The sequence below is a fragment of the Conger conger genome, chromosome 12 (assembly GCF_963514075.1).
Source record: "Conger conger chromosome 12, fConCon1.1, whole genome shotgun sequence".
Lineage (NCBI taxonomy): Eukaryota > Metazoa > Chordata > Actinopteri > Anguilliformes > Congridae > Conger > Conger conger.
This window is the reverse complement of record NC_083771.1, coordinates 44,179,710-44,194,074: the sequence shown is the minus strand read 5'-3', so window position 1 is coordinate 44,194,074 and position 14,365 is coordinate 44,179,710. Positions and strand designations below refer to the sequence as shown.

The following is a 14,365-nucleotide window of genomic DNA, read 5'->3' as shown; positions in this document are numbered from 1 at the left end:
AACGTCAGGTGGCATTGTTGGAAAAGGCATGATTTTGTCCTATTTCTTCTTCCTCTGTAAGGAAAATGTATTTTTACAACAACTTTTTATTGCCAAACCGGCAATGTAGCATGAGACTGAGTAAGATATGCTCATTATATCCAGTGGTTATAATGTCAAGACAGGAGTCTGTTAACAGTGTATAGTTATGAAAAATGGGAGTGGCTAAATTACTATTTACAGATTGCATTTGTATGTTTCTTGACTTTTTCCCCGACTGTGAGAAGATATGAGGTTGTGTGCTCAAAACTCAATTACAAGAGCTTGTCACAGAGGAATAGTCAAGTGAACAACATCCTGAAGTCTGATATACCAGCCTTTCTTCCATATGTTGGCAGACCTTGGATCTATACAAGTTGTAATTGAGCGGTAGAGACAGCCCTCCAGGTAATGTTTTGTGTTGGATGGTTTCTAGTTTCATTTTGGGATGTTTGCCTTTCCAAATAAAATTTTACATCAAAGTATCTCTAGGGGGGAGAGAGAGAGAGAGAGAGAGAGAGAGAGAGAGAGAGAGAGAGAGAGAGAGAGAGAGAGAGAGAGAGAGAGAGAGAGAGAGAGAGAGAGAGAGAGAGAGAGAGAGAGAGAGAGAGAGAGAGAGAGAGACTGTTCCAAGACTGAATTTCATTCAGTTAGAAATTAGAAATAGATAAGTTTAGGGTCCTATTTTTTGTTTTCCTTTGGGTTGGTTAGCTCCTGAGAACCTTCCCTAGTTTTGTTTCTTGGTTCCGCCTCTGTTTTGAAGGCTGTTTTCTTGACCATTTTAGTTCTAGTCACATTTTCGGTTGGCAGATCGCCGGGGAGTTTTATTCCCTTTTTCTGTTATTTTCCTCATCTATTTTAGTGGTTATCCAACTTATTGTTGGTAACTTTGTGATCCCTTCCCGGTCGCTCTTGGTCTCCCACCCCTGCTCAATCACACAATGATCTTTGAACAAATTTCAGACTGAGGTATAGGCCTATGGTTTTATAACTTGAACATCTGCATACATCACCAAAGCATTGCTTCATGAAGATCTTTCATGCTCAGTACACTGCAATATTGTTGTATGGTTTATGGATGGCTGACATTATTTACCTAACTTTTTTGCTTGACTGAAATGTTTTAATGATTAGTATTTTAATGTTAGACAGTAATGACAAAACATACAGGATGAGAAATATGCTTATTTCACTATTAAAACATTACACTCTATGTTGTTCCCCCTTTTCTGGTAAATGTAATATTTGGAATTAATTAGTATGTGATCACATTCCTTACCCACTTCTACGTTTGCCGTTGCACTGACTGATTCTCTGTCTGTATGGACTGTGCACATAAATTGTGCAGTGTCTTCAGTTTTTAGATCCTTCAGTTTCATTGAGAAGTTGCCTTTGGGAATCTCCTCACTGAAGAACTCAGCACGCCCTCTGAATCTTTCAGGCTGTGACTCCGGTCTGTACCGCCCCTCCATAAACAGCAGCACCTGGATTTCTTCATTTGTCTTCATCCACTCGACTTCTAACTCTCCGAGAGGAACATGTGTGTCCACTGAGCAGTTCAGAATCACATCTTCACCAGTATATGCAAATACGGGCACGTCTGCACCAGTCACCACCAGCCGTTCTGAAAAACACAAGTAACTTTTCTTTGCTATTTATTTTTAACAGGGTGTGGCAAATTTCACCTTCATGCTCCATTATGCATGTAAAATAATACTTCCTGTTCATTTTATTTTCAGCAAAATGGCAAATTCAATCCAATAAATTGAATGCACCATTGAAATAAGTAGCCTGTAGCCTAATGCCTAAGGTACGTGACTGGGCGCTGGAAGGTTGATGGTTCAAGTCCCGGTGTAGCCACAATAAGATCCACGCAGCTGTTGGGCACTTGAGCAAGGCCCTAACCCCGCATTGCTACAGGGGGCATTGTCCTCTGCTTAGTCAACTGTAAGTTGCTTTGGATAAAAATGTCAGCTAAATAACAAATTATTATTATTATACTTCTCTAAATGTTAGACCGCATGTATAAAAGGTGGTGGGGCTACTTACCAGTATCTATTGTCACATTTGTTTCACTAGACTCGCGGTCAGTGTGAACTACACACTTGTACATCCCTTTGTCTTCAGTGGTTGCATTCCTAAGCAGCAGAGAGAAGTTTCCTTTGGAGATTTCTTCAGTGAAAAACTCGGCCCTGCCACTGTACGCTGGGCTCTGTGATTCTGGCCGACTCTCTCCTCCCAGGAACAGATGCACCAGGCTTCCAGAATCCCTCATCCACTGCACCTCCAGCTCATGCAGAGGTATTGGGGTATCCACAGAGCAGGGCAACGTCACAGACGCCCCCAACTGGACAAGTAGTGGCATCGCAGGACCTCGCACGGAAAAACCTGAGACCAGAACAGATCACTTTGAAATTCCGTCAGAATATGTGCACTGCAAAAACCTCGAAATTCCTTGGTATTCGTTTTATTTCAAGAGCACGTTATGAAACGAAACATAATTTAGAATATATGTCACACAGCAATAGGCTATATTTGTTCTGTTAATTGAGGAATAAACAAACAGGAAAATAATGAAAAATGAAACTGAATTAATAATGTCGGAATCTAAACGTTTTTTAACAGGTTAAGGTTAATACTCTGTCGACATACAGAGATGATTAATTCCAGAAAACCCGAAAAAAATCGTTTAAATCTTATATGACATTTTTTGTATGAAACACCAGATTTCGCCGTACTATGACATGTCAATTACCTTCAGTCCTGATGGCGCAAATCAACGACACAAACCACGAGAGAACTCTCATCTTGATCTTCATCATTAGGTCTACATAAGCCTGTCCAAAATGCGTGGAGTATTATAATTTAGATAGGCAAGGCAAACGAATTAGGGACATTCCAATAACGCAAGATAAAAATGTTCTTTACTTAACTTTCACCCGTATGGCTCCCGCACCTTTGGTACATGCAGCCGACAGCGCCCTTCAAAGTACAGAAAAATACTTGCATGCAAAATTATCAACTTGATCAAGACATTGGAATGCCTATGTAATCTTTTCGTTTGGGGGTACCTATGATTGTCGCAATAACGCAATTTAGAATTACTCTTGAGAATATTTCAAGACTTATCTAAGAGAAAAAATGAGCTGCTTGATAAATATGTTTTACCGACCACTTCAAGCGGAGAGTGATTACACAGTAGCTACACTCCTAAGAGGTTTATTACGTCTCATTCTCCAGATGTTTGATACATACGGCCCAGGGCTCGATGAGTTTGAAAGAGGGTGGTTGTGGGAAGTTTGTCAGGAGCTTCAGCGCTAAATAGCATATAACTCGATTTACGGCGGTGTCATGGGGAAAAGTGTCTAAGGCTGGCATTGAGCTGCCAGGGAAAGACATGAAAGGGCAGGTGCGGTCAGAAGCACCGGCGTCGTTAGGGTTTAGCTTTACCGAATGTTTTGAGCCTAGATCCGCGAATGTTTTAGTCTAGCCCAGAATATCTTAGGTCTGAAAAAGAAAAACGTTGGCTGGAGTTTAACTTTAAAGGCATGCGCTGGAAGTGAAGGAGATGTCTGCCAATCAATTTATTAATGGTTTCAATAATCTCATTTATACAACGGATTGGTCCGGTCCATTGTCTTTATTGGTCAGTTTGCGTTCCAGTCGTGCCAATATCCACGATATACGCAGAGCTAAATCTTTTAATATTACTCCGCGTTTGTAGATCATTGTGATGTACTTTGTAACCGAAATGAACGTAACTGAACGTTATCATCTTCATCCCACCGCTAGTAGCCTACAAAAGTAAAACAAAATGAGTGATTTTAAAGTGTCCTTTGACCTTCTCGGTGATTTGGAAGGGAGTAAGAACGACAAAATACAACTAAGGCAACATCCTCGGATTGAAATACCAGCAAGACCAGCGAAGCCCGGTGAAGCAAATGATGACTGATAACGACGCTATGAGTTATTTCAATAACTGCACGTTATCTGGCAATGTCCAGTGGGGGTAGCTACCATAAAACATTGTTCCATTAAAAATACATTCAATGTTTGTCTTGTGTTTCCTTTGAGACATTTTCAAAGATAAATGTGGTAAGCAGAAAAACTCGATTAACAAGTGACAATAGATTAGAATAGGGTCAGGCACAAAACGTTGCCAACTTGAGTGCCGAAATGCATAACTGGCTCTTGCTCTATAACGTTTTCAGTCCGCTGACAGTATTCACATAGGCTAATGGGCTTTTATTTAGCATGGCAGACTCAGTGGTAACTAGTTCAAATACGTTTGGGGGGCTCTTTGTGCTAGTTCGAGCAAATAGAACTAACGTTACCTTTTGAAATCGCGCGCTTCCACAGATACTTTACGAAAATAATAGTCCCTCTGCCCGCCAGACCTGGCTTTTTACGTTTTGGTTTGAATTGAAAGTTAGCACCCAAGGCCTTGGTCTGCCGTTCTACTTTTCATCTCTGGTCTTTTGGAATGTTTGTTTGTCTTCAGGTTTCTTGAACATTTCGGAAGGAAACGGCGGTTTGGTATGGTCTTCCATTGATTTCCTTTGTGACTGTTATTTATAAAAGGTAAGGCTGGCATGGAGCTGTGAAGGAACGAAATGAAAGGGCAGCTGTGGTCAGAAGCGCATCCTCCCGAGTCCTACACTGAATTTCCGTGCATTAGTTTGAGGCGCAAACTATTATTCATGTTAAAATCCTTCGGTGTCCCAAATATTTCGAACAAACCATAATCAGTGACACGCGGAAATAAGTCACACAATGTTTCATTGAGTTATTTCTTATCTTCACAATCGGATTCATGCTATGAAACAAGGAAAGAAAGGTAGCGGGAGTGGTTTCTTAACATTCAATGATTCCATTTTGGATTTCTTCATTGTACAGTGTACACACAAGTACACACACACACACACACACACACACACACACACATTTCTTGCATGTCTATGCAGGCAGATGAGCAGGAAGTAAAGCTGGGTGTATACTTGATAAAAATTCAGCCAAAGTTAAGCCAGCCAAACATGGGGCAGCATATAAAAAAAATGGTTGGCATTTATCTAGCGCCTTTATCCAAAGCGCTGTACAATTGATGCTTCTCATTCACCCATTCATACATACACACACACACACCAACGGCAATTGGCTGCCATGCAATGCGCCAACCAGCTCGTCAGGAGCATTTGGGGGTTAGGTGTCTTGCTCAGGGACACTTCGACACAGCCCAGGCGGGGGATCGAACCGGCCACCCTCCGACTGCCAGACGGCTGCTCTTACTTCCTGAGCCATGTATATACACAGACCTGTATAAGAACAGTACAACAATACAAGACTGAAAAGTTCACTTTAGAGTCTGGATTTAAGGACCAAATATTTCTGCTTCTAATGGGAACAGAGAGAGACACTGCAAGCTTGGAGCTCTATAGCTGAAGATAACCCAGTGGGTTTAGGCTTTTGACATTCCATAACATTTGTGTCCATGACAGACACTTTTATCCAAAGTGATGTACAATCAGCCCCGGTTCTAGACTGCTGTGATTGGGGGAGGGATCGATCAAAGCAATTGATTATTTTAAGTCAATGGTCAAAGTTTTGGGGGGGCATGGCCCCCTCTGGCTCCCCCCTAGATCCGGCCCTGTGTACAATAAGTGCATACCGAACAACTGGAATAACTAGGGAACATAGATCAGATAAGGTGCCATTTTAGCATCGGCATAAGCATAGGCCAAGTCAGTAAAGTTGTCATCGGCATGTCATAAACTAGAAGTGAGGCATGATTAGACTATCATTTAAATAATAGAATGTGTTATTTATCTGGTGCTTTTATCCAAAACGATTTAGAGTCAATTACATTTAGTGGGGGCCAATCCCCCCTGGAGAAATGTGGGGTTGGGGGCCTTGCTCTTTTTTAAATTTTTTATTGTGCAATAAAGTGCAATACAGGGCCACAAAAGAATCAGATATTCAAAACAGAAAAGAACCAAACAAACAAAATAACAACAAAATAGATTTTAGATCAGAATACAGGAAGGGAACTATCAACACAGATGTAACAAGCATTTTCTCACCTGCTTTCAGAAACACTTCTGTTGCTAGAGCAACAGAATTAAGGACACTTAGGACAGCAGAACCAAACACGTACACTAGGATATGAGCTATATCTGAAAAGCAATGAGGGCAGTTTTAATAAATACAGTATGTTAGTTTTAGGTAAAAATACTTACTATGCATGATTTTTCACTTGCATGAAAGTAATTAATTACACACATTGATTTATTCATTGTAGATGTCATTTTGAATTATTCGCTGTTTCGTTCCACGTTGTTGCGTCTTGTGTTCCCTGTTTTTCTGTTTCTACTCTGCAGGGGGCCAATCACAATTCCATCCGCTGTCCCACCTGTCCATCATCATTATCCTGGTCCCGCTTCCACCAATCACATCCCTCCTCCCCAAGATAAAAGCTGTGTGTTCACTCTCTCTGAGCTCTCATCTCCATCGGCTAGTGTGTGTGTGTGTGTGTGTATGTGTGTATATACGTGTGTGTGTGTGTATGTATATATGTGTGTATGTGTGTGTGTGCGTGTATGTATGTGTGTGTGTGTGTGTGTATGTGTGTGTTAAAACTCCAGAACCAGCTATTCCCCTACTTCTGTGCATGTGTGGTTGTTTGTGTGTTTAGTCCAGGCCCTGGGGCAGGTAAGACAGAGGCCTCTATACACCATTGCTACACGGAGTGTCCCAGTCCTTTATCTTAACCACTACGCTACAGGCCACCCTGCTGTAGTTGCCACACTCACAAATAAACAGGTAACAAACGCATTCACCCCGCACTGCGTCTCCTAAATAAAGAATAAAGAAAATAAAGTGCCATTGAATTCAACAAAATGGCCAAAAATGTAACATTTTCACAGCATTAATTAAAGCTCTGTTCGCTAGCAGGCAGCACGGATGGTGCAGTGGGTAGCACTGCTGCTTCACAGCAAGGAGGTCCTGGGTTCGAATCCCCATCGGGCGGGGCATCTCTGTGTGGAGTTTGCGTGTTCTCCCCATGTTTGCGTGGGTTTCCTCCAGGTACTCCGGTTTCCTCCCACAGTCCAAAGACATGCAGGTGAGGCTGATTGGAGAGTCTAAATTACCCGTGGTTAAGAGTTTGTGAGTGAATGGCGTGTGTGCCCTGCGATGGACTGGCGACCTGTCCAGGGTGTATTCCTGCCTTTCGCCCACTGTATGCTGGGATAGGCTCCAGCCCCCTGCGACCCTGTTCAGGATAAGCGGGTTCAGATAATGGATGAATGTTCGCTAGCAAGGCTTTCACCGGAATGTGAGAGAAATATTCTTGAGAAACAAACTGATTTCAAAGAAAGCAGGAACATGGAGCAGTATTAGCAAAGGGAGAACTGATATTTACAGATGAATGATGTCATAATTCAGTGTACCAATTAGCGTTTTGTTAACAACAAAGAATCCTTTACATGTCAATGAGACCATCTTCATATTCCCTGTAAAACCAGAGATAAAAAAAAAACAAAATAACAACAATAACACAGATTACATTACAGCGACGTAAAACGAAGTGCAGATCAAACACAAGTACAAGTGCGAAGAGGACCTGAGAGGACAGTACAGTTCCGAGTCCTAGTGTAACCAGACAGATATAATCTGAACCCTTGAAGAATACATCAACTTCCAAACTAGTATACCACAGTTGGCAGCTAGAATACCCCGAGTACAACAATACAATAACTAATACAAAAAACAACATCTATACAACTATATAAGTGCCATTACAGTCTATGGCATATATAAGGCTAATCATGGTGGTGAGTTAGGGAGGGAAAGGTGTAGCCTGAAGAGATGAGCCTTCAGTCTGCGCTTGAAAGAGATCAGAGACTCTGCTGTTCTGACATCCACCGGGAGGTCATTCCACCACCGTGGAACCATTACATTATATTACATGGCATTTAGCAGACGCTCTTATCCAGAGCGACGTACAACAAAGTGCAAATCAAACCCAAGAACAAGTGCAAAGAGGACCTGAGAGGACAGTACAGTTCCGAGTCCTAGTGTAAACATACAGAAAATCAGAACCCTTGAAGAGTACAATCAACTTTCAAACTAGCATACCACAGTTGGCAGCTAGAATACAACAATACAACAGCCAATGAAAACAACAATACCTATACAAGTAACAATATCTATACATAAGTGCCATTACAGTCTAAGGCTAATCATGGTGGTGAGTTGGGGAGGGAAAGGTGTAGCCTGAAGAGATGGGACTTCAGTCTGCGCTTGAAAGAGGTCAGAGACTCTGCTGTTCTGACATCCACCGGGAGGTCATTCCACCACCGTGGGACCAGGACAGACAGCAGTCGTGAGCAGGAAGTGCAGGTGTGACGAGGGGGAGGCGCCAGACGGCACGAAGTGGCAGAACGGAGGGGTCTTGCTGGTGTATAGGTCTTGATGAGTGATTGAATATATATAGGGGCTGATCCCTTAACTGCCTGGTACGCGAGCACCAAAGTTTTAAATTTGATGTGAGCCATAACAGGCAGCCAGTGGAGGTTGCTGAGTAGGGGGGTGACATGTGAATGTCTGGGAACATTGAATACCAGACGGGCTGCAGCATTTTGGATCAGTTGTAGGGGTCTGATGGCAGATGCTGGAAGGCCAGCCAGCAGAGAATTGCAATTGTCCAGGCGGGACAGGACCATTGCTTGGACAAGGAGTGGAGTAGGTGGTGAGAAAGGGTCGGATTCTCCGGATGTTGTACAGGAAGAACCTGCACGCCCGGGTCACCATAGCGATGTTCTCAGAGAAGGACAGCCTGTTGTCCATCACCACTCCAAGGTTTCTTGCACTAGGGGATGAGGTCACTGTGGTATCCCCTAGTGAGATGGAAAAATCGGAAATGGGAGAGGTTAGAGCAGGGATGAAGATTACCTCCGTCATACCTGTGATAAACAGGATGACAGTATGTGAGCGCGGTGTGAACTCATCCCAGCCGTGGAGTTCAGTCTGATCAGTGCGCTGAACAGTTACATATTCAGTGTGAATGAACTCTAACAGTTCATATAACACTCAATGTTTCTGTGCACACATAATAACATATTCAACAATTACTTAATTTGGAATTTAAAAGAAACAGCCTTTCACAGGAATCATGCAGCGTGTATAATATACAGTGCACCACAATATTATTCCTACCCTTGAAGATGAACAAGCCTATACAAATTAAATATCATGCGTACTGAATATACTCTCATGTAACTCCATATGGTGCTATAAATATTCACACCTTTTCGGTATTTTATACACCATGGCTACCAAGGATAACACTACTGAGTCTTCGACAGTGTGTTATGAGATGGGTGAGTTTATTGGGGGATGTTTGACCACAGAATCTGTCAATTGGGTTTAAGTCTAGAGCATTTTCATGGTCAGTTAACTAAATGTTTCAGTCAGTCGACCATTTCTTGGTTGATTTTGAAATTTGCTTTGGATCATTGTCTTGCTTAAAAAATCCAGTCATGGTAGATCTTGTTTTTTCACCCTTGATCCAGCTACACACCATTCCATTCCATAAATACTAGATGAGATAAAATTAAGCTTACCTACACTGCTGTATGGAACCATAGCAACTGGCCTGGGTAACATATTTTCAAGAATGATTCGTAAATGTAACTTCTTTGACGTGTTTCTACACTAGAATCTTCAGGACTGCAGCAAGGCCCCCTGGTGGACAGACTGGCTCACAGATAAATACCTCCTGCCTTTGTGCTGTACTCTGCTCAGGTGGAGAGAGAGGGTCCATCTCTACTGGTTCTGCTTCTGGTGTCTACAAAGAGAAACAATATTGAAATTATACATGAAACTTCTGAACAAGAACAAGTTTGAAACCTAAATGTGAACTTAAAGGATGAGTTGGAACATCTGAATATTCAAAGAATTGCAGACGCATGGATTTTAATTTGGGTTAGTGCTGCAGGATAATTTAAAATATTTTTTTATTTGAAACCACGAATGACTTTACCATGTGTGCATAATAACATAATGATCTATAATGACAATTATAATGTTTATATCAAATGTCACTCAGTGAGCACTTTATTAGGTATTTGGTATTTGTTTTTTTAGACTTCTACTGCTGTAGCCTATCCACTGAGCATTAGTATGCATTGTATGTTCAGAGATGCTCTTCTGCATACCACTGTTGTAATATGTGGTTATTTGCATAACTGTCACCTTCCTGTCAGCTTTGACCAGTCTGGCCATTCTCCTCTGACGTCTCTCATTAACAAGACATTACTGTCTGCAGAACTGCTGCTCACTGGATTTTTTTAGTTTTTTGCACCATTCTTTGCAAACTCTAGACACTAGTGTGTGCGAAAATCCCAGGAGATCAGCAGTTTCTGAGATACTCAAACCACCCTGTCTGCCACCAACAATCATTCCATTAACTGAAGCTCCTGACCCGTATCTACATGATTGCGTGCATTTCACTGCTGCCACACAATTGGCTGATTAGATAATCGCATGAATAAGTAGGTGTAATAAAGTAAAAATTTCCCCAATAAAGTGCTCAGTGAGTATATAATCAGCCAATCATGTGGCAGCAGTGCAATGCATACGCTCATGCAGATATGGGTCAGGAGCTTCAGTTAATGTTCACATCAACCATCAGAATGTGGAAAAAACAAAAAATCAATGAGCAGCAGTTCTGTGGGCAGAAATGCCTTGTTAATGAGAGATGTCAGAGGAAGCTGACAGGAAGGTAACAGTAAAGCAACTAACCACACATTACGACAGTGGTATGCAGAAGAGCATCTCTGAACGCACAACACATCAAACCTTTAAGTGGATAGGCTACAGCAGCAGAAAACTTAATTTTAAAAAATTATTCTAATAAATATCTAATGAAGTGCTCACTGAGTGAGTGAAAAAAAAAACAATTTTTATATATATATACATACACATACATATTGTGGCACCCCTGCTCCTGAATGTTGTGCCACGTGGGTGGAGAACCCTGGAGGGGCCCGTGCCGGTCAACCGCGCAGACGTCACGCCTTGGGAGAGGTGTGTGAAGGGGTATATCTGCCTAGAGATGTGATGGGGAGATCAGCACCTTGGAGAGAGATCCCTCTACCTGCGGTCCAGGACCCCGGCCAGCGCACGTGAGTGAGCAGAGTGAAAAATCACTGACTCAGCTGCAGCCTCTTTTCCTAATGAGCAGGGAATGGGATTTAAGGCGCGGTCGAGGCTGCAGCCAGGCTCAGTTGGTGCCATTCCTGAGCGTGTGAGAGTGTGGAAGGCAGGGAGAGGAAGGACCTGCAACGCCCAGCCATACTGAACCTGAGGAAGACCCCACCTTCACGGAGGGCAACACCGAAGACCTGGAAACGGACGCCGGTCACGTGAGCCAGATAAATTACCTCCCTATTCACCCCCTGTCTTTGTGTTTCCCGCCAGCCCTGACGCGGCCGAAGAGGGGAGGAGGGAGGAAGCCCTGGAAAATACCCCGGTCTGGGAAGAATCTTCGTTTATTTTTTGCCTAAACAGCCACTTTGATTTCTCCAGTTTTCCCCTACCCTTGCCCTGAGGGGGGGCGCTATCACCGATACCCCGGAAAAAAAAAAACACAGAAAAAATAAAAAGAAGTATTTTTTCTGACATCTGCTATCTCCTGTGTTGGTTCCTAGCTGTGCCCACTCTCTGCACCTCAGGATTCACCCCGAGGCACCACAATATGTACATATATATATATATATACACACATACACATACTGTATAAAAATAAATACAAGTATTGAGATTATTATTTTAATCCCGAAATCTGGCAAATATTCAACTTTTAGTGGTTCAATAGAATCTATACCAAGCAGATTTCTCAAATTTTAAATTTATTTCCAAAAGAATAAGTGTTCATTCATTTGTTTTCAGTACTCTATACACCATGGCTTTGCAAGGATAAGAGTCTTCTGCTGTGCTTGTGAGATGGGTGAGTATATTGGGCCATCTTTGACCACAGAAGATACTTCAGAACATTAATTCTGCACTCGTACAGAAATCTTTGTTCAACTAATTTCCAACCATATTAACTACATTTTAAAACGTACAATAGGTAAGATTTGTGTTAAAGCATTGCTACAAGACCACTGTAAATCCCTTCCTATCATTGAAAAAGGCTCACTGACATGTTGACTCACCCTCTGCCTGTGTTTTCAGTCCTTAAATTTGTTTTTCAAAATATGCAGTTGACGGGCCGGCACTCTGTACCAAAACATTGTATAGCTGTACAATAATTCAAGCTCATTGGTTGAAAATTGGTTCTAACTACCACAGCCAATGGCGTTTCAACATCAGCCCGTTCACAGAGATAAATGGTGTTGGGATAAACAATGTTGTGATTTCAGCGTGTTTGTTGCTGCGATTCCTCTCCGTTAGAAGTCCGAAATGACCTATTGTACCTTTAAATCAGTTAACTTCCTGGCTGATTTTGAGGTTTGTTTGGATTTGGTGCTAGAAATATTCACACCTTTTCGGTATTTTATACACCATGGCTACCAAGGATAACACTACTGAGTCTTCGACAGTGTGTTATGAGATGGGTGAGTTTATTGGGGGATGTTTGACCACAGAATCTGTCAATTGGGTTTAAGTCTAGAGCATTTTCATGGTCAGTTAACTAAATGTTTCAGTCAGTCAACCATTTCTTGGTTGATTTTGAAATTTGCTTTGGATCATTGTCTTGCTTAAAAGATCCAGTCATGGTAGATCTTGTTTTTTCACCCTTGATCCAGCTACACACCATTCCATTCCATAAATACTAGATGAGATAAAATTAAGCTTACCTACACTGCTGTATGGAACCATAGCAACTGGCCTGGGTAACATATTTTCAAGAATGATTCGTAAATGTAACTTCTTTGAGGTGTTTCTACACTAGAATCTTCAGGACTGCAGCAAGGCCCCCTGGTGGACAGACTGGCTCACAGATAAATACCTCCTGCCTTTGTGCTGTACTCTGCTCAGGTGGAGAGAGAGGGTCCATCTCTACTGGTTCTGCTTCTGGTGTCTACAAAGAGAAACGATATTGAAGTTATACATGAAACTTCTGAACAAGAACAAGTTTGAAACCTAAATGTGAACTTAAAGGATGAGTTGGAACATCTCAATATTCTAAGAATTGCAGACACATGGATTTTAATTTGGGTTAGTGTCGCAGGATTATTATTTTCAATTTTTTTATTTGAAACCACGAATGACTTTACCCTGTGTGCATAATAACATAATGATCTATAATGACAATTATCATGTTTATATCAAATGTCACTCAGTGAGCACTTTATTAGGTATTTGGTATTTGTTTTTTTAGACCTCTACTGCTGTGGGCAGAAATGCCTTGTTAATGAGAGATGTCAGAGGAAGCTGACAGGAAGGTAACAGTAAAGCAACTAACCACACATTACGACAGTGGTATGCAGAAGAGCATCTCTGAATGCATAACACATCATACCTTTAAGTGGATAGGCTACAGCAGCAGAAAACCTAAGTCTAAAAAATTATTCTAATAAATACGTAATGAAGTGCTCACTGAGTGAGTGAAAAAAAAAACATTTTTTATATATATATATATATATATATATATATATACATACACAAACTGTATAAAAATAAATACAAGGATTGAGATTATTTTTATTTTAATCCCGAAATGTGGCAAATATTCAACTTTTAGTGGTTCAAAAGAATCTATACCAAGCAGATTTCTCAAATTTTAAATTTATTTCCAAAAGAATAAGTGTTTATTCATTTGTTTTCAGTACTTTATACACCATGGCTTTGCAAGGATAAGAGTCTTCTGCTGTGCTTGTGAGATGGGTGAGTATATTGGGCCATCTTTGACCACAGAAGATACTTCAGAACATTAATTCTGCACTCGTACAGAAATCTTTGTTCAACTAATTTCCAACCATATTAACTACATTTTAAAAGGTACAATAGGTAAGATTTGTTTTAAAGCATTGCTACAAGACCACTGTAAATCCATTCCTATCATTGAAAAAGGCTCACTGACATGTTGACTCACCCTCTGCCTGTGTTTTCAGTCCTTAAATTTGTTTTTCAAAATATGCAGTTGACGGGCCGGCACTCTGTACCAAAACATCGTATAGCTGTATAATAATTCAAGCTCACTGGTTGAAAATTGGTTTTAATTACCACAGCCAATGGCGTTTCAACGTCGGTGAACGGTGTTGGGATAAACAGTGTTGTGGTTTCAGCGTGTTTGTTGCTGCGATTCCTCTCCGTTAGAAGTCCGAAATGACCTATAGTACCT

At 41.4% G+C, this 14,365-nt stretch overlaps 1 protein-coding gene across 1 annotated transcript in view; it reads right to left on the bottom strand.

The window, feature by feature from the left end:
- Positions 1 to 14,365, bottom strand: part of LOC133141599 (uncharacterized) — a 39,095-nt gene that overhangs the window by 10,607 nt on the left and 14,123 nt on the right. The window contains exons 9-10 of the mRNA XM_061262165.1: positions 2,068 to 2,406; positions 1,409 to 1,642 (exon numbers count right to left, since the gene is read on the bottom strand). Coding sequence (XP_061118149.1) covers positions 1,409 to 1,642; positions 2,068 to 2,406 — 573 coding nt within the window. The remainder of the gene's footprint in view (positions 1 to 1,408; positions 1,643 to 2,067; positions 2,407 to 14,365) is intronic.